The 27663-nt window shown below is 40.4% G+C and overlaps 1 protein-coding gene across 2 annotated transcripts in view; it reads left to right on the top strand.

Annotated features, from left to right (window-relative positions):
* The window catches only part of LOC130931092 (peroxidasin), a 93401-nt gene extending 75119 nt beyond the window's left edge, over positions 1–18282 (top strand). The window contains exons 20-23 of one of the 2 annotated variants that reach the window (XM_057859585.1): positions 680–785; positions 909–1041; positions 1450–1563; positions 18037–18282. In XM_057859585.1, coding sequence (XP_057715568.1) covers positions 680–785; positions 909–1041; positions 1450–1563; positions 18037–18048 — 365 coding nt within the window. In that variant the 3' untranslated portion in view covers positions 18049–18282. Of the gene's footprint in view, positions 1–679; positions 786–908; positions 1042–1449; positions 1564–8679; positions 10759–18036 lie in introns of those variants that run through there. The other variant, XM_057859584.1, reaches the window with a different exon arrangement.
* Positions 18283–27663: the final 9381 nt, after the last annotated feature.

Here is a 27663-nt window from a genome sequence, read left to right on the forward strand (position 1 = left end):
ACAATGTGCTAATTTTTTGAGAAGGACCTGTATGTATAGCGCTGTTACAACAGCTGCAGCTATACAGTGAAATTGTTATTCTTGCTGACACTTGAAAAGGAGAAAACTCAACAAGTTTTCTTATTTGGTTGAGGTCTGGAGACTGATTGTGCTACTCTATGACTTTGTGCTTCTACTTGAGTCACAGTTTTTTTTTTTGCCGTAAAATAGTTCTTCACTCAATAACATAGACTACGTCATCTGCCATTGACTGGTTGATATTCATTGACATTCAGCAGGAATAGACTTTTGCTTGAGATCGTAATCAGAAATTGGTGGGTGAAAATACAGTACACAATATTTTCTAACTTTTTTATCATGCATTTTTGACTAATATACCCACAGACAATGAATAGCCACAAAAACTGTCAATTTTGGCCTTTAATTTCTTCATGGGTGTTCCAGCAGGCAGGGAAGCAAATATTTTTCCCCTCACTGTAGCTGTGAAGTGTATTATTATATAATTTAACCTTCTTCAGGTGGGACCCATTGTCAAAATACAGATATGACACTATAGAATGATTTTGTGCTTGTTTTTTTTGTCATACTAAAAACTGAATATCAATAGTCAATAGTTTTATTAGCTATGCTGCTGTGATTCCAAAGTAAATCACATTGTTGTTGTTTTTGACACTATTAGACTGCAGGACCAAAGGTCAGTTCAACGCGCTGTCTTACCACTTTAGAGGGCGCAGGTCAGCTGATCACAGTTACAGAGACAGCAAACCTGCTGACGGCATCAACAGGTGACGCAGCATTGTAAAAAATTTCTCGCAGCACCGTAGCATATCCAGTAAAATTAATTTACTCTCAATGTGCATATGGTGTTATACGCTAGATTTGATTCTATTTGTCTTTGTGTTGTACAGTGTCACGGAAGAATCCAAAATAAGCTTAGTCAATGTTACTATGACCTCCAAAAAAAGCACTGATCCCCCAGTTAGTGAATTCCAGGACTTTGTTCACGATATGCAGAAGACGATCACAAGCTTACGCAAACAGGTAAATTCCTATATCCTTACACAATACGATGATTAGATGTTGGAAAGCTATACACTATATACAGTGTGCTGGTTACAGTATTACTGTAGTTTTATGGCACAGTCATTGCCTCTTTATGATGTATTTATCATAAGCACACTTGTTTTTATGATCAACTTTTATGTACATGCATTCCTCTCCCTTTTTATTCTTAGAACTTAAAGGGTTTATTTTTATTTTGAGCGCAATTGCACCTGAACACAGAACATTGGCATGACATTGCTTAAAGGCCACACAAAAATGAGCCAGTCAAAATATATTAGTTATGGCATCAGACTAGATTAACAGTATATCCAATTTTTTTGTTCACGTAAATGCCTATAAAAACAACAGCCTTTGAGTCTGACATTTGTCCTTTCATGTTTTCAGATAAAACGACTGGAGGCTCGTCTGAGCAAGACTGACTGCACTGACACTAACGGGCGTGAGCGGACAGATGGAGAGAAGTGGCAACAGGACCCGTGCACTCAATGTGAATGCAAAGTACGTTCAACATAATGCAGCGGAAACCAGTAATAATAATGAACAGCATATTTTGCTGTGCATATTCATAGGTATCGACACTAGATGTCTAGTGCACACATGATTAGTTTTACAAGTCTAATCATACGGAAACACTTGCGGTCCCCATTTGACATTTTTAATTTTGGTATTAGTGCTGCCCACACGTATTTTGCAATGGGCAATAAAATATAGAAAAAAATTCAACTAAAATAATTGAAATATTTGAAGGATACATTATGGAGGAGAAAATCAATTACATGCTTCCCACGGGTCCTTAAAAACTCTTAAAATGTTTTAAATTTAAAATCCGGATTATCAATTTAATGGAAAATTGCAGTTGGTGTTAAATTTACAGAAAATTCGTTGAATGCCAGGGTTGCGACCAAAATCTTCCATTAGAATAGTGTTAGCTTACTGGCTGCCATTGATGGTGCTAGACATTCCAATTCATTTTGACTGGACATCTATCGCCGTTAATGGCACTGAAACTACAGCATTCACAGCCAGTGTTTTGGGGGCATTTACAGGTCACTTCCTGTTGATTCCGACTCCCGGCCTATTCATTTGGGGACATTCTTGAGTCACTTCCTTTTCAGTAACTCAAAATTAACAAGAAGTGACCTGTAAATGCCCCAAAAACAACAGGAAAAGGAATTCAATTCAATTTTATTTGTATAGGCCTATATCACAGTGCTTCTCAATTATTTTCTGTCACGCCCCCCCAAGGAGTACGTAAATGTTTCGCGCCCCCCCAAACTCTCTGCCGCCACTGTAAATAGTATCATTTGTCTATAAAATTACTATTATAAATACGCATCTGCCTAACATTGTGTCCTTTTTTTGTAATAAAGAAAAAAAGTAACATAGATCAACTTATAATAAAGTATAACTTTATTAACATTGTTTTGTTTGTAACAGAGAAGACTTGACGTGCATCAATTTGCCTGAATTAAAAAAAAAAAAAAAATCACATCCAAACTAAAAAATACACTCAAGGTACATTTTTGACCATTTGATACAGAAAAATAAAATGTAATAAAATCAGTAAATAATAACAAGTTTGATTAGGAACATTCACTCATGAGGACAATGTGCCAAAAAATTTGACCGAAAAAACAAATCTGAATAAAAGAAGAAAAAAAAAGTGTCCTTGGACAGGACAGTTTTTATTTTTGCTGCTCACAGTATTTACCTCCTTTGCAATAGTGTGGAGTTATTTTGCAATGAGCATGCTAACAATGCTCACTGGCTTACTGATATAACACTGACAAAGCAGGACGATTGTTGGCAATATTCGGCACGTTGCGCATTCACGGCGGCCGAGGTAGAACCGTAGGTGAGGGCGGTCGTCGTGACGATCCCAAGCCGAAAATGGCACTTCTCGGGCGGCGACGTGAGAACCGGACAAGACAGTGGGTCGCTGCGTGAGTGAGTCCGGTCGGAAAACGGCTTTCGAAAACGGCGGTGGCACACTGCTCTTCATATCTGTTGTCTGTGTGTGCTGAGTGCTCTTCCTTAATTTAAAAATACTGCGCGCACTCTGAAAATGAGAGCGCCACTGCCACCTACTGAGTGGATGTGCAAGTACACTTTATTCCAGTACGGCAAAAAAAAAAAAAAAAAAAAAACATGTTCCCCGAGGTCACATGCGCCCCCTCTGGCATCGCTCTGCGCCCCCCCAGGGGGGCGCGCCCCACTATTTGAGAAGTACTGCTATATCACAACAGGTTTGTCTCAGAGGGCTTTACAGAGTCATTTTGATACACAGTCAGATACAGTAGATGAATGAGATGAGTCCATGACCTGGGCATCCCCCATCCTTAGACCCTTACTGGCGGCAAGGAAAAACTAAAAAAAAAAAAAAAAAACATTGGAAAAAAGAGAAACCTTGGGGAGAACCACAATCAGGAGAGATCCACACAGGCTATAGATGCACCAGGACTGATGATGGGTAGAAGCAATGTTCCCTCTTAGCTGCGCGCGTGCGCAATCGCGCACTGCTGGCACCTACTCTGCGCACAAGAAATTTTATGCTGCGCACAAAAAAAATCAACAGAAACGTACCAATTGCGTTGCAACTCGGTGAGTGACAGGTGTCCACCAAATGATACGATAAGGTTCACTTCCGCTACGCAGCCAATCATAGCATTGACATTGCTTGTGTATTGCCCAGCCTACACGCGAGGTGTAGGTTAGCAAGCTATCAACAATGCGTGAGTGCGGCGGAGTTGAGAGACGCAAATGCCAATCCCTTATCATGGCGAAAAGAACGGGCAGCGACACATCCACTCACCAACCCAAAGTAAAAAAGAAATGCGGTTCATATAAGATGGAGTGGCTGTCGGAGCATGTGCAAATAGACGAACAAGCGGTGAAACTGTCTGATATTTGCCACGAAGCCAAAGTACCAAGTGAGTTTTCAGAGGGAAAAATGCGGACTGAATGGAAGTTGGACTACCTCAAGTGTCATATTCAGCAGAAAAGACATTTGAAAGCTGTTGAAAATTACGAAAACTCAAGATGGGACAGGCGATTGGTACATTATTGAGGGAGAATGCGAAAAGACCGACAGAAAAACGAGCTGTCCCACAAAACAAACTCTGACCCAGAGGAAGTTGAAGTTCTCATTGACGATATTTTATTTGCCATCGAAACGAATGTGTCAATGGTGTCAGTTCAACAAATCCGCATTCACATGGCAAAGTATGTAAGTATACCAGAAAGCTGGCGAAGTAAAAACTATGCCTTTGAATTTGTAAACTCAATAAATGAGGTAGTGGAGAACGAGATAATGTGCAGTGTTAAAAATGCACCCTGGCATACACCGATAGTAGATGAGAGCACTGACATATCAGTACACCAAATGCTAGTGCTATATATTAAGATGTGAAAAATAAGGTACAATTTAAGTCAGATTGCTGTGTATTCTAGTGACATTTATAAAGATATTTTAATTATGGATATTAATCATTAAATGCTCTTAATACTAGATAATTTACGGGCAGTAGAAATGCTAATAGGCGTGAAAAGGCGTGATACTGGTGTGTGGCCGCCATGTACCGTATTTTACAGACTATAAATCGCAGTTTTTTTTTCATAGTTTGCCAGAGGGTGCGTCTTATACTCTGGAGCGACTTATACTGTATGTGAACTTATTCACACATTATTATATCATTGTTGCTAGTTAGCATGTTCTTTATGCTATAGTTATCTGAATAACTCTAAATAGCTGTGTTACATTAACATGCCAGGCATGTTCTCAGTTCGTTGTTTATGAGTCATGTAATGTTAGCATACCGTACACTTATTCAGCCTGTTGCTCTCTATTGTATTTTTATTCTAAATTGCCTTTCAAAATGACATGTCTGTTCTTGGTGGTGGATTCTACCAAATGAATTTCCCCCCAAAATTCGACTTATACGCCGGTGCGACATATATGTCTTTACCTTTTAATTGCGCATTTTTTGGCTGGTGGGACTTATATTCCAAAAAATACGGTACACATCTGATGTTGCTCACCGTGGGCCGCAGTGTGCTCAGGGAGCAGGTGTGTTTGCTCAGACACACAAAAAATTAGAGGGAACATTGGGTAGAAGCAGAAGGAGTTCCAGTTTGTAGAAATGCAGTGGAGTAACGGAACATGAGGAGGTCCATCTAGCCACATGAGACCGGGTGGGGCAGCGAGGACGTCCATCCAGCCAGAGGTCAGGGGAGAGGGGAAAGAGAACACTGGGTGACTAGTGATGAAAAGACTAATCAACTAGATATTAGAATTAGAAAAGAGAAATAAAGTAAGAACAAATGGTAAAAAGAGTGAAAAACAGGAGCTAGGATTCAGTGGCTGTACTTCCCCCAGCATTATAGCTTCTAGGGCAGCTTTAGACTGAACTGTGAGTCTAGTCTGTTTTTAACTAGCCTGACCATAAGCTTTGTCAAACAGGAACGTTTTTAGTCTAATCTTAAATGTACAAGCTGTGTTGGCCTCTTTAATATTAGCTGGAAGCTGATTCCATAAGACAGGAGCTTGGTAACTTATGGCTCTAGCTCTTACTGTACTTTTAGAGACCCTGGGAACTACCAGTAGCCTTGCATTCTGAGAACGAAGTGTTCTGTTGGGGCGGTATGGAACCAGAGCATCTGTGAGATAAGATGGCTCCAAACCATTAATGGTCTTCAATATAAGAGGGAGGATTTTTGATTTAATTCTAAACTCGACTGGAAGCCAGTGAAGGGCTTGGAGAACAGGGGTGATGTGCTCTCTTCTATTAGTTCCTGTTAAAAGTCTTGCTGCTGCGTTCTGGACTAGCTGAAGACCTTTCAGGGAACTTTTAGTACGAGCTGCAAGTAAGGAGTTACAGTAATCTAATCTAGATGTAACGAACGCGTGAATTCATTTTTCTGCATCGCTTTTAGACAGAATATTTCTCATTTTGGCTATGTTGCGCAGGTGAAAAAGGCTGTTCTGCAGCCTTGTTTAATATGAGCCTTAAATGATGGGTCTGGCTCTAATAGAACTCCTAGGTTTTTAACTCTGGTGCTGGAGGCTACACTCACATTGTCCAGAGTGACTGTCAGGGAAGTTAAAGAGTCTCTCACACTTTTAGGGCCTATTATAAGGACTTCTGTCTTTTCAGAATTGACCGAAAATCAACGGGAAATTATGTCAACTGCCCCAAAATTGACTCGTTGCCTGGCATTGGCTGCCACTGACGGCCATAGATGTCCAGTTCGTTTGAAGTGAGAGGGATGGCAGAATTTCTATTGACTGCCACCCTCCCACTTCAAATGGATTGGACGTCTACTAGTGATAAGCTCCAATTCACAGCAGAAGGATGAAAAGAGCTTGTTTTTCTGTTTATCAGGTGTTTTGTGGAAGGATTTCCTGACCCATGTATCGATAATTGTTGCATTGCCATACCGTGAGATCATAGTTATCGTGAGCCTTGTATTGCAAATCGTATCGGGATGTATGCAGAGGTTCTCACCCCTAGTGCAGTCTGCAAAAAGACTTTTTCGATAAGGACAACGGGGGTCAAAGCCACTAAGTTGCAGATGACAGGAGGAAAACACCAGTTACAGTGAAAATAAATGATTTTTTTCAGAAATTGTTGCGAAAACGATATTTTGCAGGTCTTAAAAATGTCTTTAAAAGCATTAAATTTAACTTCTAAAAGGGTGCAAGAACCCTGAATATTTGAGTAATATTTGAGTATTATATTTGAATAAGTATGAGTATTGAATTGAGTATAATATTTGAATATATGACTATTTAAACAGTAATAAATAAAAAATAATTATTATCATAGTATAAAAAATTGCCATGAGTAATAAAACATACACCTAAATAAAATCAAATTAATTTTTTTAAAAATTGTACAACTTCAACAATTTTTTTTTTTTAACTATTTGTAAGAAATTCAAACATGAAAAAGAATAAATGCATAAATTCAAATAAGTTTGGCCTTTGTGTATTTTGCTCTGGGAATTTCACTTACTTGTTTTGTTTTGTAAATCTCTTGTGACCTCACATACGGTATCTTAAAAATCGCTTCCAGCCCCTCCCAGTTGAAATGGGTTGGACTTTTTCTGCCGTCAATTGGTGTTCTCAATATCAATTTACCCCTTGTATTAGCTACCACAACACATACTCTATGTCTTGGGCCAACAGTGAATGAGCAAAGGATGAGTTATGCTTCTGCGGCAGACCTACGCCGTCAGGGCAGACCCGATTTACGATGCTCCGCCGTAGCCTGTGCACCCCCACAAATTCCTGACTTCGCATCACGTCAACGCGTGGAGACGTGACGCAAATGGACTGTGATTGGTCCGCTCAGACTATTGTTTACGGTTCAGCGCAAAATCACCGCCTTTTACAAACATTCTTGCGCTACTCTCAAAAGGCATTATCTAAGATTGCCAAATGGTAAGCAATTCGTGGGAGGAGATTGCTGAAAATATAGGGGTGGAGGTCAGCGATTGCGTGAAAAAAAATGGAAGAACCTCCTAGACAAGTATGTCTATGTTCGGAAGCGAATGGCCACACGAAGCGGTGACCCAGCCGGCCAAAAACTGCCAGCTTTTTATCACTTTAGGTCGTATTTTTGGTTCGTGCACTTTATCAATTATTTTGTACATATGTTTGCTGCAAATTTGCAACTTTACATTTTAAACTTTAAGTATATGAAGAATAAATCACAGGTTTGGTGTGAAAACAGTTGTTTGATGTTAAATTTTCAACAACAGACAGTTTACACGCTTGATACATCGTCACTGATTGAGAGTGCTTCGGTGCTTTTATGATAACGTGTTTATCATCAAGGCTTCCAACGCAGTTTGGGAAGTTCCATAGCCGCCAGAAATCTGCGATGGCTTGCCACTGGCTGGTTGTGGGACACGGCAAAGAAATCGGACAAAATGCTAGACAGCACAGCTAGCTAGCTTTCACACAATCCTAGAACTCGTAATGTGACTGCCAGTCTCTCTGTAGCATCAACAGTCAGACAAACCACTTCCGCAACATTCTTCTGCGTCGCCTGCACCTCAATAATTGTATGATCAACATTTGTACTTTAATGTTGATGTTCTGAAGATCCGCATTCAAGCGTTCCATCTCTGTCGTGATTGTTGTCCAACCGGAAAAAAACTCAAGGAATTCGACAAGAGTCCCCTAAAACCGTTCAAACACAACGCCACACCCCTCTAGTGGCTTGGCGGGGAATTACAAAGCAACTCGTTCCCTTGCTGCAGAACTATCGAATGCTCATTGACGCCGTAGGGTCTACATCATTGCTACGCCATCAACGCAAAAGCATAACTCAGGCTTTAAGCTAATGATAACTTTTAAATAGATCTTCACTGTAGTGACCACTGTCTCTGTAAGGATTCAACTTCAAATTGTATTACTAACATTGCATTAATCTTCCACTGTGAAATTTGAGACCAAAATGGGTACTGAAGGTCTGTCATAGTTGTCTGGTGGGTTGCCCTATTGTTCTGCTGTCAGCTGGAGTTCCCAATTGTATCCGCAGGGAATTTTTCAATCCTCTCTAATCTAATAAAGTAACCAAGCCGTTTGCCCCTTCTTTGTTCCCGCAGAACACCAGAGTCACCTGTTTTGTCCGGTCTTGTCTGCCTGCGCCGTGCAAACACCCCGTCAAGCGAAAAGGCGCCTGCTGCCCCGTGTGCTTGGATTTAGCCAAGTGGCAAAAAGCAGAGCGCAACCATGAGTAATCGTCAGGACCTCCCGCCAATCACACTCTAGTGTCTGAAACACTCAGACTTCCACTGAGAGGAGGAGACTCGTGAATGTGTCTGTGGCCACCAGTTGCCTCGATACACCCAATAGCCTCATTTTTTTTTTTTTTAATCATCAGGGGAGAGGGTCATGTTTTGTTATTTTTGGATCGTTGCTCCCTCTGGGACTAAATGGATTCATCTCTGCTCCCTGTGGCCTCTGCAGTGCAACAATTTAGTCCCTGTGTGTGCCCCCCCCTTGGCATCAAATCACAGGGCCAGTGTCCATCAGGCCGCAGGAAAGGGAAGTAGATTGATAGGAGGCCGGCCAGTGTTTTTCTCAGGTTAGAGATGCCGAAAACTGGTGCTATTTTACCCCTTTTGAATGAATTAATCACTAAATACCTTCAAAGTATTGTCTTTTGTATGCGAACCAACCTATATCCATTTGATATTTGCCTTTTTTATGCTAAATCACAATTGAAAAAAATCATTTCATACAAAGTAAAAGAGGTTTTATAAATAGTTAGATCATTTTTTAATCGATGGTGCTTTTTCTGTAACGTTTTAACAATGTTTTTTTGTTTTTGTTTGGTTTTTTTTTTTTTAATCCAAATGAACATAATGTGAAGCCCTATGAAAATTTTTAATGCAAAAAAAATGTCTACTGATTCCTGCTCCTAAATATCTCAGCCACGTTGCGACATCATGTCTGTCCCAGTATTGTCCTCAATCTGCAAAACCAAACGTTAGTAACATCTAGAATATATCAATGAAACTGCATTAGAGGTGAGGTTTCATCTGTGGTGCACACATTTCACACGATTGAAGGACTGCAATGATTACTGTTGACTTTTTTTGCCTGCCATGGACCTGCAGCACTGGATTGCATGCATTGTTGTCAAACATCTACATACGTTGTCTTTAGCCAAAATTTACACAAAATGTTTGATGTTGTCATTTCAGGAGTAGCCTGGCCCTTATGAGGGTCCTCTTTAGTAGAGACATTTGCCATACCTGTTTAATTGCCAAACTTTGTTCAGAGGCGTTACGTCATTTAGCTGTGCACGCTGCAGAGCGCAGGTTTCTCTAACCCTCTGACCCTCATTCCGCTGTAATGGAAGCCATATGAGAGTTGGAAAGTAATCTCGGGGAGAGGTTGCTGAACGTTGGGGTACAGACAATCAAAGCACATTTCCTACAAAGTGTTTTCGCATGCAACTTGACACATTTCACTGCTCATAGATAGCTGCAATTTAAAGCACTGGCTCACTTATGTAATATAAATCATGTTTTTTTGCCTTCCTGTTTTGTGACAAGCAGTCAGTGTTCCCCCTTCTTTGTTTTCTTTATGCGGTAACGTCCTGAGCAAGCATCTGTCACTATACCAAAATACTGTCTGGAATTTTCCATTGAGGACGGGTTTTTTAATGTTTTACATTAAACTCTTATGTTCAAAATTCTCGCCTTGCCTGCACCATCAACTAGTCCATTGTCCTCAAACTTGTGTACTCTTTCCTGAATGTAGTGTTCTCATGAATATCTCTAACATGAATGCATGTCCTGAGCTCATGAAAGGCAAAATGCAATTTGACCCCAGCTCTAAGGTTGGGTGTTATAGCACTGTGAGGTCTGTTACCTGGGGAAGTGTGTTTTAGTTGTCTTCACAGTTACTTGCCCCTTTCCCCTCTTAAATCATTCCCAAGTGTCAATGGAATGCACTGCTTGCAAGACTGAACATGCCTTACCGACACTGTCCCTTGACATTTGAAATTGTATTGTTATGTTCGCCAAAGAATGGTTTGCACTGTAATGTATGCCTCTCAACAGTAATAAAAATAAGCCACATTTGTTTTATATACATACACAATTCGTCTTTTTTTAATAATACAATGAAGCTGCTTGACAATGCTGAAGATCACACGTCCCAGACCTCAGCGCAACATCTATTGAAGTACCATAATTTTCGGACAATAAGTCGCAAATGTTTTCCTTCATTTTGAATCCTGCTGCTTATAGTGCAGTACAGCTTATTTGTTGATTTATTTGGGTTAATAGGTAGCACTTTATTTGACAGCGGCGTCATAATTATGACATGACACTGTCATTGGTATTAGTGAATGCTGATGACAATACCATTAAGTGTCATCTGGCAAATTATGTCACTAACTCCATTTATGTCCAGCTCGGATCTTTCACATCCATTCAAAAGTGAAGGGAAAAGGTAACGTTCTCTCACACACCATATAATTGTTTGCATTAGTATAACACATTCATTTAACTATAGTTTAGGCAGACTCCACTCAGTGGCCTTGAACACAATAAAGTGAAACACCTTATCGACGCTCATGAGGGGGAAAAGGAAAAATGGTACCGTAGGCACCGTCTAACTGTTTGCATTACTCGAACACACGTAATATAATCAATCAGGGAATAGTATCGTTTCTCATATTCACTGTAGGACAGCACTACTCTAACACACCTAATGTAAAATAAATAGCACACCATAGTTTAAAGAATCAGAATAGATACACAAGGCCATCTTATCACAAAAGCCCAAAACGTGTGCACCACGAGCAAGATTGACGCACCAAACTCTGGCAATCAGTCCTCCCGACAAACGAACAGGGACAAAGACCAGCGCGCTTTGTTCTAAAACAAATAGTGCCAGCTCAGATAACAAAGTTGATAGCAGGCGCTTGTGACGTCAAGACCACCGCCGGTCGCTGTGGCAACCACATCCGATCCACACACGGACCTAATCAGCCCGAAACCGGCCAGAGAGGGATGATCCCAAAGCAACACCTGGACACACCTTTGGCCAGCCCACGGACATAAAAAACACTGGACACTGAGATAAGACAGATTTTGCTGCTCGGAAACATGTAGCCTTGTTTTGGATCCAGAATTGTCCCTCCGTCGTCTGTTTTTGCCTTGTTTTTGACCATTGTCGACGAATTAATTGTCAACCTGCTTTCGGCGAGTCTTTTTCAAACTTTTGGAACATGAAGTCAGTAAAAAGGGTTAATATCAGAGATGAACGCGCGAAGTTCCGCCTTCCCGGTTGGCGCTCGGAGGCAGCATCGGCAGAGCGGCACTTTGTTCAGCTGTCGCTGTTTTGCGTGCGGCTTGTCTGGGGAGGCGAATTTCAACATATATGAGTGAGATATACTGTAAGTGAAATAATTTGCCAGATAAAACTAAATGATATCTGTTATGAGCATTCATTAATGCTCATGAGTCAGGACAGTCTCATGTCATAATTATGATTGTCTAATGACAGTCTTATGGCACCACTTTCAAATAAAGTGTTACCAAATACTAACTAGCAATTAATGAAACAACTGGAACAGTAACTGAAGACATAATTAGCAAAGAATATAAATTTTGATTGTTATTTACATCTGTAGTTCTGCAATGCATGCTAGGAGGCATCTTGGACAACAACAGTGTTGACAGCAGGTGGCAGCAGAGGTTGACTGTCTCCCCCAAGGGAGCAGTGATGGCCAAATGAAGCTTCTTGAAGCAATGAATGATCATGGTGGATTATTTGGTCTTATGGCAGTCATATGATTCTGCTGTCAAAGTGTTACCAGTTAATATCTTTTAGTGTAAATTAGGCCTGCAGCTATTGATTTTTTTTAGTAGTCGATCAATCGATGAACTAGTTAGTTCGAATAATCGAGTAATCGAATAAGTAACATAAAAAATTACAATACCTGACCTGAGCCTCTAAAAAAATACATAAATGAGGATATATTTACAACAAAACAACAATTGGCTAACTTACATAGCAAAAGTCCGTGAGTTTAAATGCTATAAAATGCCAACTTTTTTTTTTTTACAATGCTCTTATCAAAAAGTTTAAACACATATTCCCACAAAAAATGGCTAAATAGACCTTTAAATTACGAATGCATAAAAAAAAAAAACATTAGCTCAAACAAAAACTCAGCTTATGTTGGTCTTAACAGGGAGCAGCTGGATTCAGCTATATGAAATGAGGCAGACTAGAGGGCAGTGTATCCACCAATATCAATAAAACTGAAGGCAAACACTTTCAAAACAAACCATCACAAAGTCACTTTAATAAAACGATTACTCGAGGCAGCAAAATTGAATTCGAATATTTTTTTCTCTTAATGGAATACTCGAGTTAATCGATTAATCGTTGCAGCACTAGCGTAAATATCTCATAATACAGTGAGAACAGCTGCGGTTTATAGTCCAGTGCAGCCTATCTACAGTATGAACAAATGTGGTTTTCATGTGAATTTGGTGGGTGGCAGCTTATAGTCAGGTGCGCCTAATAGTGCAAAAATTACAGTAATCATGCCCAACATGTGAACTCATTGAAGTATAGATTTATTTTGTATTTGTATTTATTTTGTATTTATTTATTGTCATCATCATCGGTATCATTGACAGTTACGAGATGTGATATGCTTAAACTGAAGAAAAAAAGTAACCAAAGAAAAAAGACAAGGGCTGACGGGAGAAGCATATACTTATCTAGTCCCGTCCCCTGCAATTTAGAATAATATCCTGAAAAAACGAGCTCAAATGTTATAATCCAGCATGCTTGTTTGATTGTGTGGCCTTCATATGCCCTTATGTCTTCCCTCCAATGTCTGACAAGATGATGGATGGTGTCTTGGGAAATCTCCGTTCCAGACCTTGATCTGGCATTCATTTGTAGGTTGCTGCTACTATGTCTCCTTTTGCTCCTCGCACATAACACATTGGTGGTCCTCCTGCTGGATTTCTGCCCATTCACCTCCTGTGCTGTACTGCCTTTCTCCTGTTATCGCTGCATTTTTGACACTGCTGAAGGACACCACAACCCTTGCTTGGCAGTACCATAGAGCACCATTTACCGTGTGTGGAGGGAGCATCTGGAGTGAAAACGAGCAGGAAATTATATTTCCAGTCGTTGCACAGAAGAAGATAAAAACCTGCATCTATTTACCAGGCAGGAAAAGACATTACAGTATCACCCCCGCAAAAAGCATCCTCCCTTATTCAGTATTGTCTATTCCAGTGGGGTCTAAATGTGATGTGCACTTCCTCAATGATATTTTTCCCATATCTCTAAGTTTATCCCTGAATCACGGGCTTGCAGGTGGTTTTCAAAATCGAGTCTCAAATCTGGTTTGTCAGCTGAAAGATGGACAGATCTTTGGAGTAGTATAAAACTGGGACAACTGTGCGAAGGTACAATACGTCCTCACCCCTAGTCACATTATCAAATTTCATTCCGGATATAATTGTTCTTTCGCCTTGCAGGTGGAAAGTCATATTCATTTCTAGAAGAGAATTAGAGAGCCGTGATGTCCCAGTGAGGCAAAATGGCTTTCGTATCCCAGGTGTCTAGTGCAGTGTGGGAGAGAAATTTTCTTCAGCATGTGTTTTGGTTCCTTGACAAACAAGCCCACACAGTAAAGCATGTGATTACACAAGATGCAAAAAGATTCTGTTAATTCACTTTTTATTCCTAAATAGACTTTTTGGGGGATTCAACCCCTAAGGTTTTTACTTTGGACTATTTGTGTGTTCATTAAAGGTCCTAAGAAATGGTGACCATGTATAAAAAATGAAAATGACTGCAATACAGTGGGGCAGATAAATATTTAGTCAACCACCAATTGTGCAAGTTCTCCTACTTGAAAAGATTAGAGAGACCTGTAATTGTTAACATGGGTAAACCTCAACCATGAGAGACAGAATGTGGGGAAAAAACAGAAAATCACATTGTTTTTAAAGAATTTATTTCCAAATAAGTGGAAAATAAGTATTTGGTCACCTACAAACAAGCAAGATTTCTGGCTGTCAAAGAGGTCTGACTTATTCTAACGAGGTCTAACGAGGCTCCACTCGTTACCTGTATTAATGGCACCTGTTTTAACTCATTATCAGTATAAAAGACACCTGTCCACAATTTCAGTCAGTCACACTCCAAACTCCACTATGGCCAAGAAGTGAATGACCTACAGAGAGCTGGGACCACAGTAACAAAGGCTACTATCAGTAACACAATGCGCCGTTAGGGACTCAAATCCTGCACTGCCAGACATGTCCCCCTGCTGAAGCCAGTACACGTCTAGGCCCGTCTGCGGTTCGCTAGAGGGCAATTGGATGATCCAGAAGAGGACTGGAAGAATGTGTTATGGTCAGATGAAACCAAAATAGAACTTTATGGTAGAAACACAGGTTCTCGTGTTTGGAGGAGAAAGAATACTGAATTACACCATACCCACTGTGAAGCATAGGGGTGGAAACATCATGCTTTGGGGCTGTTTTTCTGCAAAGGGACCTGGACGACTGATTTGTGTAAAGGAAAGAATAAATTGGGGCCATGTATTGAGAGATTTTGAGTGAAAATATCCCTCCACCACCAAGGGTATTGAAGATGAGACGTGGCTGGGTCTTTCAGCATGACAATGATCCCAAACACACAGCCAGGGAAACAAAGGCATGGCTTCGTAAGAAGCATTTCAAGGTCCTGGAGTGACCTAGCCAGTCTCCAGATCTCAACCCCATAGAAAATCTGTGGAGGGAGTAAAAAGTCCGTGTTGCCCAACGACAGCCCCAAAACATCACTGCTCTAGAGGAGATTTTCGTGGAGGAATGGGCCAAAATACCAGCAACAGTGTGTGAAAAGCTTGTGAAGAGTTACAGAAAACGTTTGGCCTCCGTTATTGCCAACAAAGGGTACATAACAAAGTATTGAGATGAACTTTTTGTATTGACCAAATACTTATTTTCCACCATGATTTGCAAATAAATTCTTTAAAAATCAATCAATGTCATTTTCTTGGTTTTTTTTTTTTCACATTCTGTCTCTCATGGTTGAGGTTTACCCATGTTGAGCCATGTTTACCCAGGCCTGTCTAATATTTTCAAGTGGGAGAACTTGCACAATTAGTGGTTGACTAAATACTTATTTACCCCACTGTACAGTATTTGTAGTGAGGTTAATAGGGAAAAATATAACTTACAAGTTGCAATATCTTTGTTTCAGCGATTCAATCAGCACCTGTAATTCCACACCAAAAAGAATTGGATCCCATCCTCTCTTGGACTCTCACTCTGTATCAAAACTCCTTTCCCAGCGCTATTAAAAGTAATAGCCAAAACACAGCACATCCTCTCTCTACAACAGATGTTTTCACTTTAATATAAAGAAAACTCCGAACAAGAGATGGGCAATGGCTTGAGAATGTACTGTACCCCCAAACTGTAGCTGATTTGGCGAACAGGTGCTAAAACTGGCTGAGTGCCTTCCAGGCATGTTGGCTGAGTGGCAGATGGGATGAGTGGTCAGTGTGTGACCTACCTACTTGTTGCTTTGCTTGCATTCCTTGGTGGAGAGCAGCGGGGTACAGTCTGACCCAGCACGATAATCCTCTAGCTGCCAGGAACCCTTATCAGCTATGCTTTGGACCTAAAAATGAGCCAACTAATGGGAGGAGCGGTGGGAGCCAAGGAATGTATGTTGCCATGCACAAGCACACTTTGACATGAAAAAGGATTATGAGGTAACAAAGCAGCCACATTAGTTCTCTCAAAGAACAAAATTACTGCCAGATAAGCAAAGTTGGCTAATGCGTTGAATAGACGCCTAAACATGTTTTCCTTGGTTCTTTAAATTAAATTACAGTGCGGCAACCAGCCTCTTGGGCTTTGTTATTTTTGTTTTATTTAAGGGTGACGAAGTTGGGACATGTTCAATGAACTCATTGGCTGCCATTGAGAAAAATAGACATCTAGTTCATTTAAAGTGGGAGGACATTTTTTGATCGGGTATCTTTTAGTGCTACTGACGGCACTAGAAGTTCAGTCCAATTTTACCCCAGGCCTTCAAACTGGATTGGACGTCTAGCACAGGGTTGTGGGCAAACTAGTTTTCATGGGCTGAAGTTTGTCTACGTCTTTGTTCCAACCGAGACAGCACAGATAGTTTAACCAATGAGGTTTCTGCGACAACAAGAACCACCTGAATGCAATCAACTGATTGCCCTTGTCAGACACCGAATTGGTGAAAAAGTGTCCTCTTCATGGGTTGAAACGAAAACCCAGACCCACTGTGGCCCTTGGAGAAAGTTTTCCCACCCCTGGTCAAGCACTATCAATGAGTTAATCCAGAACTTCTCAAAGGGGCCGTTTACATGGTGACTCTCTGAGAATACGAACAATTTCAAATTTGCATTTGCATTTGCGTCTCCATTTGAACAATGTCGCAATTCCGCATGAAAACGATGTAGTATTCATGCCAAGCCCTAGGAGGCAGTGCAGATTTACCGGGCGACAGAGAATGATGCACTTTGACCCCACCAAGCTCCCTCAGCTCGGAAAAAAATATGCCCGCCCATTCAAAGCGATGTCATTTTTCTTTTGTTCAAAAAGGCACAAAAATTTAAACGTTCAACATATTTAATTTAAAAATATTATTAAAACGGTAAATTAAAGCTGACATTCCGCCATATTTGCTGTTTTTAATGTTTAGTAGCAGCGCTGCGCACGCCCAATGTGACGTGTACGAGTGCTGACGTTAACAGCGTGGTCTCGCGCGGCAGGAGCCTTTGATATGCATGCCGAGGAAGACCCCCTCAACCCCCCGCAATCGGATTCTTTCACTTTGGAGGCAGGATTCAGAATTTTTCATTTTCGCCTTCCGTCTTCGCCGGCACCATATGCACGCGAGGCGAGTCCGCAACTCAGTCATTGCGTCTTTGTGTCGCAGAGTCGCCATGTAAACTGCCCCAAATATTGAGGGGAGCAGAGCCATGCCGGGGGTGGTGCATGTGACCTCGGGGAAACATACTTTTTTTGCCGTACTAGAACAAAGTGTATTTCCACACCCACTTAGTGGGTGGCAGTGGCGCTCTCATTTTCAGAGTGTGCACAGTATTTTTGAACCAAACGAGCACACAGCAAAGAGCACTGGAGATAAGACGAGCCACACGGAGGCTTTGGCTTTGACTTCTAATACAGTAGGAGACGAGGAGACGACCAGTCTGTTTACAGTGTCTAAAGATGTTTTCAGCGTACAGTGGGAAGCCAAATCAATTAAGACGTCTCTTAACTCATTTGCTCCCAAAAACATATAAATACTCATTTGCTCCCAAAAACGTATAAATACATTCTATTTTTAATTGTTTTAGTGTCCCAAATACGTATTTATACGTCTTTTACATTTTTTTTTTTTTTTTTTACAAGAGACATCTCTAGGTTCTGATACAACTTGGCTCCAAAGCACAAAGCTGAAAATCCATTTTAAAGCAATAAAACTGGCTACTGGAGGGCAGTAGCGCATTTGGTAAGACCCCTGACCCGATTCAATGGAACGAACGGCGGGCTGCACGGCCGGGGCACAGGCGGAAGATGACCTAATGGACGTCCAGGATGCCAGGCGGCGGATGACAGAGCAGAACAACCGTGAGGATTCTCAGGATGCCAGGCGCTGGACGACCAAACCGAACGACCGGGACCACCAGTGCAGCGGACGATGCCGTTGAGTCAGTGCTGAAAAGACTCAAAAAAATCCATCTTTACGAGACAGGCGGCGATGAGGGAAAAGTTTACCTCGGCCGTCGCGGCCACAAAAGCGTCATCTCTCAGTTATGTGTAAATAAATTGTTACTTCGCTATCAAAAGCTCTATTTGTCTTGTTGTTTGTTATTTTGTAAAAGAAAAACATTATTCAGATGTTTGGGATGTAACTAAAGCAAAAAATAGCTGTGTTAAAGTCAAAGTTATGTTTGAAATGTATACGTTTACAAATAGCTCAATTTCTCTGTTTTTTCATCAGAAATTGGAAAATTGCTCAAACTAAGCTATATTCTAATGCTGATTTCTAAAGAATGGAAAAAGATATGAACTAACTTTTTTTCCCTGCTGAAAGAAGAGAGTCTAATCTTTCTTTTGGTGCGTTCCATGTTTATATAGCAATAGAACAGAATTTTCTGTGGGCCTTGCAAAATCAGTCAAATTCCAGTAAAACGGCCGAGCGCGAAGGGGGTTGTACCGGTTAAAATGGCTGGGAGTGAATGAGTTAAAGACATTCGACCCCATTGTTTTTCAGCGAAAACGTGCCAAATATTGCCAGCAATCGTCCCTCTTTAGCCGCTTTCACATACACCTAAACAGGCAAACCCTTGTATGTGAAAGCAATTTCCCGGGTCGACGGACCCGGAGATAACGCGGACATTTAATGGGTCCCGTCTTAGTATAATGTCCGGGACTTTCCCGGGACAATGCATGTGTGAAAGCAAGCGTTAAAATCCCGGGTCACCACACAATGGCTTATGACGTAAATATGGCCGCCCAATCTTCACTTCCTCTTTCTTCGCAGTAAGATGAAAATCGGTAAATCAACATTCAGTATCAACATAGCAAGATGGAATTAGCTAAATAAACTGAAAACATAACGAAATTAAATTGCTACACGATCGTAGAGACGAGGAAGAGAGTACGTCGTCCATCTTTTAAAATATGTGGGGTTTTTTGTTGCCGATGTTAGGGTCCTTAACTGCGGAAACAAGGTTCTACATCAAAGCAAAAACAACGGAGGGATGCGTTCAAGGGTTTATTAAATTCAAACAAAAATACATGTGATCGCGGAAAAGGGGGAATAACACAATGCGTCCGTGTCAGCTGGTCGACGAGGATCAATAATACTAACCTAAGCGGTAGGCAGAGTGCCGATAAGACAACAAAACAAATACACTCAAATACCAGCACAACATAGCGGATTCCAAAATAAGGGCGGCATACGAACAAGCTAGCAAATGCACAAAATTCAAGAGTACAAGGTGTCGGATGGCGCTCAGCAAGTTAATATTTCGGCACCCTTCTCTTAGATCGCCCGGACTTAAATACAGTCTTGACGAGCTAGAGAATAATTGAAAAGCACTGAGTTAATCCAATGGTTGGCTTGTGCAACCGTCAATCATTTTGCTGCCTGGATATGCCAGGGTGAAAATCTCCTGCTTTGGATTAAGTTTCCAGAACCTTCAGAAGTGTCATTACATTATAATCAATTGCTAAATTTGCTGTCATTCCTTTCACTTTGTATGTTTTGCCAAAAGAATGCTAAAGAGCTTTTATCAAATCATCTCAGAGCTATTCTAAACTGAGGGAGGGTTAAGATGATGTCACCCTCAACATCTCGTCTGTTAAGCAACCATCATTTTCTTAATCTCAATGAAATCCTAAACTGCTTTATCAGCCTTCTTTATCCAGAGATAGAAATCAGAAACTAGATGGGGCATTTCAGACACCCAAAAACCCTTATTTTTCTGCAGCTGTGCATGCTCTCACACTGAAACATGCACTCACATAATTAGATCAGGGTGTCGATGTCAGAGACCCGTTGATAAGCATGTCTTGTAGCCTTACATTTCTGTCATTCAGGATTTGAATGGTGGCTCGGGCATTCCGATGTGGCATCTGCACACTTTCCAATAATATACGAAGACATTAAAATCATTAACTCGCCCACGACCTAATAAGGACAAGCTGTATAGAAAGGCTGGAAAAATGACACACACATTCTGTTTAATATAATACAATAGGGGATGGGATGCAAGTTTCATGTGCACGACTTGACGATTTGAATCGATATCTTAATTGGCTAAGCAGCATGGGGCGATTATCATGATTTTTGAGCTACTGTATGCCGCTTCGGTAAAAAGAATGGTTTTCATTCAAAAGTCTGAAATCTCAGTCTCGAAGGTCTCTGCAGCAAATTATTAAAAACGTATTATATATAATAAAATGTATTATTTTATTGCTTTAAGGTGCGTTAAATGTGCACATAATATTACATTTATATCAAACAAAGGTCACTGATTCGAATCAAAATAAAATCCTGGCTTTGTAACATTGCCCAATATTGTATCATATATATATCATTTCACTCAAAATCTCTCGATACATAGCCTCATTCATTGTTTCCTTTACACAGATCAGTTGTCCTGGTACTTTTGCAGAAAAACAGCCCCAAAGCATGATGTTTCCACCCCTATGGTTCACAGTGGGCATGGTGTTCTTCGGATGCAATTCAGTATTCTTTCTCCTCCAAACACAAGAACCTGTGTTTCTACCAAAAAGTTCTATTTTGGTTTCATCTGACCATAACACATTCTCCTAGTCCTCTTCTGGATCATCCAAATGCTCTCTAGCAAACCGCAGACAAGCCTGGACGTGTACTTTCTTCAGCAGGGGGACACGTCTGGCAGTGCAGGATTTGAGTCCCTGGCAGCGCATTGTGTTACTGATAGTACCCTTTGTTACTGTGGTCCCAGCTCTCTGTAGGTCATTCACTAGGTCCCCTCGTGTGGTTCTGGGATTTTTGCTCACTGTTCTTGTTATCATTTTGACACCACGGGGTGAGATCTTGCATGGAGCCCCAGATCGAGGGAGATTATCAGTGGTCTTGTATGTCTTCCATTTTCTAATAATTGCTCCCACAGTTGTTTTCTTTACACCAAGTGTTTTACCTATTGCAAATTCAGTCTCCCCAGCCTGGTGCAGGTCTACAATTTTGTCTCTGGTGTCCTTTGACAGCTCTTTGGTCTTGGCCATAGTGGAGTTTGGAGTGTGACTGACTTAAGTTGTGGACAGGTGTCTTTTATACCGATAATGAGTTATAACAGGTGCCATTAATACAGGTAACGAGTGGAGCCTCGTTATACCTCGTTAGAAGAAGTTAGACCTCTTTGACAGCCAGAAATCTTGCTTGTTTGTAGGTGACCAAATACTTATTTTCCATTGTAATTTGGAAATTAATTCTTTAAAAATCAAACAATGTGATTTTCTGTTTTTTTTTCCACATTCTGTCTCACATGGTTGAGGTTTACCCATGTTGACAATTACAGGCCTCTCTAATCGTTTGAAGTAGGAGAACTTGCACAATTGGTGGTTGACTAAATACTTATTTGCCCCACTGTACAAGCTGGCAGATCGTAAGTCCATCTAACTAACTAAGAACATGTTTTATTGAAATTGTTAAGCCTGTCGCGATATGCAATGAGTCCATTTATCGCACGGTAAATAAAAATGAGGGCGGTAATTTTCACGGCTGCGTCTTATTGCCACGTGCGTGTGTGTGTGCTGATGGCGTATGAGACTTCAGTTCCTTTCACAGATGTTTACTGGTCATCAACATGCCATAGAATTAAACTTCAAACATACAAAATAAGGAAACACATCTATATTAAACACTGTAAACGTTAGCATTGCTACATTGAGGCTAATGGGGAAAAAAGACAACCTACAGTACTTTAGCCTGCTTTAAAACATTGGCAGTCTTCTCCAAAACCCAAACTTAAAAGGTGACGCTTCAAACATGAAAAATTGCTGTTTAACAGCAGTGCAAACAAAAAAAAATGAGATTTTTTTTTTTTTTTTATTACTGACACCGCATGCAATGACAAAAAGAGCTTTTTTGCTGAGTGTAAAGCTTACAGTAAGCGGTTTAGTAAACGTACTTCCGGTGAACATTTCAGAATAAAACCAGGTCATGTTCGTCATATAAATAACGATTTCTGGAGTTAATCATACATACTTCAGTATTCAGATTCTACACTAAGAATAGCTTTAAAATGACACCCTTTATGAAAAATCTGATTGGCAATGAATAATTATTATACTACTATTATATATAGTAGTATTGTATGATATTAATGCTAGATAATTTATTTAAGAATTGTTTTGAATCATGTTGTAAAAGCGAAGTAAGTGTTCTGAATCTGTTTACATTCTTTTGCACTTGTTAATGCTATCAGCATTTGATCCCATTCTTTATTTGCAATTTATTGTTGTTATTTACGTGTTTATTTGTACTTTAATAAAGAATTTAAATGTTCCAAAATGTTTTGGGGAATTAATGAGCGTCATCAAAAATTTGATTGCTAAATTAGTAAAAAAGTAAATAAATAAATAAACAAAGGGGGGGGGGTTTGAATTAGTCAACTAATCGTAAAAATAATCGGCTGACTAATCGGGAGAAAATTAGTCATTTGGGACAGCCCTAGTTGTACAGTGTACCAGAGCATATTTCCCCCACACCCTTCTCACCTTTTTAACCCCTGACCCATTTTCATGCCTGGTTCCACTTTAGGATGCTTTTTTCGAATGTTTTACGCTTTGACCTTCAGTGGTCTACATACCAGACAAAGGACTTGTACTACTTGCACTACTCCCTTTCACTCTCCCTTGTTCTTTTCCAGCTGCTGTATTATAAATTACGCAGGATTAACACAACATTTCTGATTCATCGTGAAACTTTTGCCGTGACGCTTGTTGCTTGGCAGAATTCACAGGACTCCTAGGACTCTTGCTAGGGATTGAGCATTTTGAAATTACTCCCAAAAAGCACAATAATGAGGGAGAGAAAGTAATTTATGCACACTTATTGTACAATTTAACAACTATTCTGTTGTAAATATGAGCTACTATATTGTATATATTGAAACAAAGGAAAACAGCACCCTGGAAAACTACTGTAGAAAATAACCTTAATGAGGATAGGTTTAAAACAATTACGCTAATGTTAAAAAGAAAAAAAAGTAACATTTTGATTTGAAACACCATGCAACATCTTTCTCTGGTGGTCCACCCCACACAAAATGAACTGCAGTCTGCTTCTCTTGCATTTTTGTGGTTGGGAGTGCACGGTTTCCCGTGGCTGTAATAACACATTAAATGCTTGTCGCACAGGACGCTTAAAGCCCTCAAAGAATCTAGCTCCCCTGGAGATAGCGCTAAATATTTTTGTTTTAACTGTGTAAACCTCCTCTCAGAGTTACCTCAACAGGTCCTGTGTGATTACTTATACTGCCAACCGAGCTTCACGTGCAGCAAATAAAAATGCAGTAAATGATAATGATAATAAGAAGAAAGGGTGCCAACAACCCCTGAAACATGAAGTTGGAGCTGGAATAAAATTCCATTCGCTTATGAAGTTTAGGATTACAGTATAAATCAAGGGCGTAGGTTTGCATAGGTACACTAGGGACATAACACTACCAACTTTTCAGGATGCTTAAACTGTACCCACCAACTTTCAAGCCACCTTATTTGCATTATATGATTTCAATTATATGGGTAATTTAGATTGTTTTCCCATATGTTGTAAGAACAGAATAGACTCTACCATTATTAAATGAATTATTTACATTATGTTCAGAGTTAGATTTATCTCTTTTCACTTGCTGAATGTGCTGGTCCATTTTTTTCCCCTCAAACGCATGTTTGATTGGCTGATGACTTGACCCCCACCCCCTCCCGACGCACACTCACATAACTCCGCCGACAAAAATACAACATGCCACCTCCTCCACCCCCTTCGAAGAGGAGTGATATTAGTTTTTTTTCGGCCAGCACAAGCCACTGTAAGTAACCTAAAAGACGTCAATGTTGTGGAGGTGGGGGAAACACCACTAACGAATGAAGTCGTCCCTCATTTGGATAATTGTTTACATTGTGTGCATTACCGTAATACAGTTATTATAGCATTAATCTGTGTGAATTTGCTAACTTGCAAAATGACTGCAGTCAAGCCAGAGTCCACACGGAACAACAAAGTCAAGCTTTCCATCATTTGGATCATTGTTTGCATTGTGTGCATTACCGTGATGCAACACGGTGGCTTCAGAGTGCAAGTGCCAAGAATGGTTCAACTTCAGAGGGACACTGACAGAGCATGAAATGATAATTTTTTTAAAAATCGGTGAAATGAAATCACACATCAGAATTTCATGAGAGTACTTTGGTTCGAGTCTTGGAGTAGTCTACAATGCCTCAGATGTAGATCGGTCTTTGGATATCTCAAGATTTTTTTCAGAATTTTTTTCCCAAATCACTTTTATATTACAATACTTTTGTTTTAGTCGAGGGGTGCTCCAGTGTCCCCCAGAAGTAGACACATTCTTGGATAGCTCCCCGTTTTTTTTTTTTTTTTTTCAATAAAGGGACTTGCCCTTCAAAATGTTTCTTTAGCAGTTTATGAAAACAAAGCTTTGAATCGAACGTTGCATCACGTAAAAATAATACACAAAAAAGTTAGTATAAGTCAATACAGATTTATTTTGCTTTGATTATTTCACCCAAAATTAGTTAGCTTCATTTTCATGAGAAATGTGGCCCTGATCCAGGTTAAATAATCTGTTTGGTTTTATGAATGTCCCATCCCCAGCAAAAAGTATACATGCAGGTTATGCTGTCCCTACCAATGTTGAGACCAAACCTACACCCTTGGTATAAATTATGACATTGATTTTCTTTCTTTCTTTTTTTTTTTTTAAATAAACATTAATTTGGATGGTAAACTCTTACAGCATAGATTTGTAACATGCAGTGGAGTGTGTAAAGTGCTACCTCTTCAAGTGAAACTGCTTCTTGGGCGGTTGCTTTATTTCCCTGGACTATGGACTCAGTGCTTCACGGGACACTAGTCAATATGGAAGTGAGACATGCAAATTTTAAGAACCCAAATACTGTAAAGTAAATAAATTACAAAATAAATCTTTGTACGTACATCTTCTTTAACTTTTTCATGCTCGAATAATGTTTTTTTTATGATGTTTTTATGACATTGATGTAGGACAGGTGTCTGAAACTCTCAAACCCACAGAACGATATTTTGCTGCTCCTATTTGACATCAAATTGTTGTGTTACCCGCATGTATGTTGCGATAGGCATTCATAAATATATAGAAAATTTATAAATAAAATGTAATTTAATTGAAGGATCCATTTTATTAAATCACTTTTTTAAATAGTAATTTCAAAAAAGCAATAGGCTACGAGTAATAATTTCAAAATTCTAAATGAAATAAAAATAATTTAAAAAACTAAAACTTCCAAATGTTAATTAAAAACAAATTGTAATAATTTGAAAAAATTAAAAAATTAAAATAATAGATGAACCAAAATAAGTGGGCCATGTGTATTTTGCTCTGAGAATATTATCTATTTCTTTGTTGTTGTTGTTTGTTTTGTTTTGTTTTATAAATCTTTTGTGCCCTCACAATGCTTAACTCTTTGGCTGCCATTGACGGGAAAAGGCACCCAATCTGTTCTAACCAGGAGGGCCTTAAAGGGATCATTCGATCACTCCCAGCCCCTCCCAGTTCACATGGATTGGATGTCTATTGATATCAGTGGGTGTTTTCAATATCAATTTCCCTTTTTTAAAAACCACCACAACACATAGTATGTAACCTGGACTGGCAGGAAATGTTTCTTTTTCTTGTGTCATTTGCAGCTATAAAATATATCTTATTTGGCATTGGCTGAGTTTGACTTTTGGGGCAGTAGAGGCACAACATGTTGATGACCCCGGTCCCCGAAATGCAGTGTCAGAAATAAAATTACCTTACAAGAATATTTACAATAATAAGTTGTACATGAGCATTTTTTGTTGCCCATCATTGTTGAGGGGAATTCTAAATCGGGCTGCTTAGGACAGCTATACTTTTTGCCAAGATTGTCATCCACTGAATATGGTACACCCGCCGGTGTCGTGCAAATGAAGTTACCACCGTCAAAAATTGTATCCCCTGGGCGAGGCCACTGCACTGCACTGATTTGCTTGATTTCTATGTTTTGGTGATGTAGTTATCTATGAGGTTTTAAAACATGGCCCATCCATCAAAAAAAATTTTTTTTGTTTTCTGTCGTTTAACGTAACATACGTACTGAACATAAAAAAAAGGCAATGTCTTACTGTTTTATTTGTAGGATGACCTATAACTGTTATTACTGTAATTCAAGTCCTGTATGGAGTTTCTCCAGTTTACTAAAATTTGATGTCCAAAATATATAACTGTGGTTCTTTTCTGGCTTCAATTAATTGTTTAAGTCTACTCATAGCTAATGTGTGTGTGTGTGCGCTCCCGCGGCCGGGGGATACAATTTTTGACGCGGGTAACTACATTGGCAAGACACCGGTGGTGGTTCTGTTGTACATTTAGCATCTTTAGTGGGGCCTCTGGATTGGCAGACGGGGGTGGTGGTCCCCCTTTTTAAAAAAGGGGACCGGAGGGTGTGTTCCAATTATAGAGGGATCACACTCCTGGTGCTGGAGAGGAGTGTCCGTCGGGAAGTCGAATCTCGGATTCAGTAGTAGCAGTGTGGTTTTCGTCCCAGCCGTGGAACAGTGGACCAGCTCTACACCCTCGGCAGGGTCCTCGAGGGTGCATGGGAGTTTGCCCAACCAGTCTACATGTGTTTTGTGGATTTGGAGAAGGCGTTCGACCGTGTGCCTAGGGGAGTCCTGTGGAGGGTGCTCCGGGAGTACGGGGTACCGAACCCCTTGGTAAGGGCTGTTCGGTCCCTGTACGACCGGTGTCAGAGTCTGGTCCGCATTGCCGGCAGGACGTCGAATTCGTTCCCAGTGAGGATTGGACTCCGCCAAGGCTGCCCTTTGTCACCGATTCTGTTCATAATTTTTATGGACAGAATTTCTAGGCGCAGCCGAAGCGTTGAGGGTGTCCGGTTTGGTGGCCTCAGCATTTCATCTCTGCTTTTTGCAGATGATGTGGTGCTGTTGGCTTCATCAAGCCGTGACCTCCAACTCTCACTGGGGCGGTTCGCAGCCGAGAGTGAAGCGGTTGGGATGAAAATCAGCACCTCCAAATCCGAGACCATGGTCCTGAGCTGGAAAAGGGTGGCATGCCCTATCCGGGTCAGGGATGAGATCCTGCCCCAAGTGGAGGAGTTCAAGTATCTTGGGGTCTTGTTCACGAGTGACGGTAGGAGGGAGCGGGAGATTGACTGGCGGATCGGTGCAGCGTCTGCAGTGATGCGGACTCTGCACCGGTCCGTTGTGGTGAAGAA

This window comes from Corythoichthys intestinalis, chromosome 15 (assembly GCF_030265065.1).
Source record: "Corythoichthys intestinalis isolate RoL2023-P3 chromosome 15, ASM3026506v1, whole genome shotgun sequence".
NCBI classification, from domain to species: domain Eukaryota; kingdom Metazoa; phylum Chordata; class Actinopteri; order Syngnathiformes; family Syngnathidae; genus Corythoichthys; species Corythoichthys intestinalis.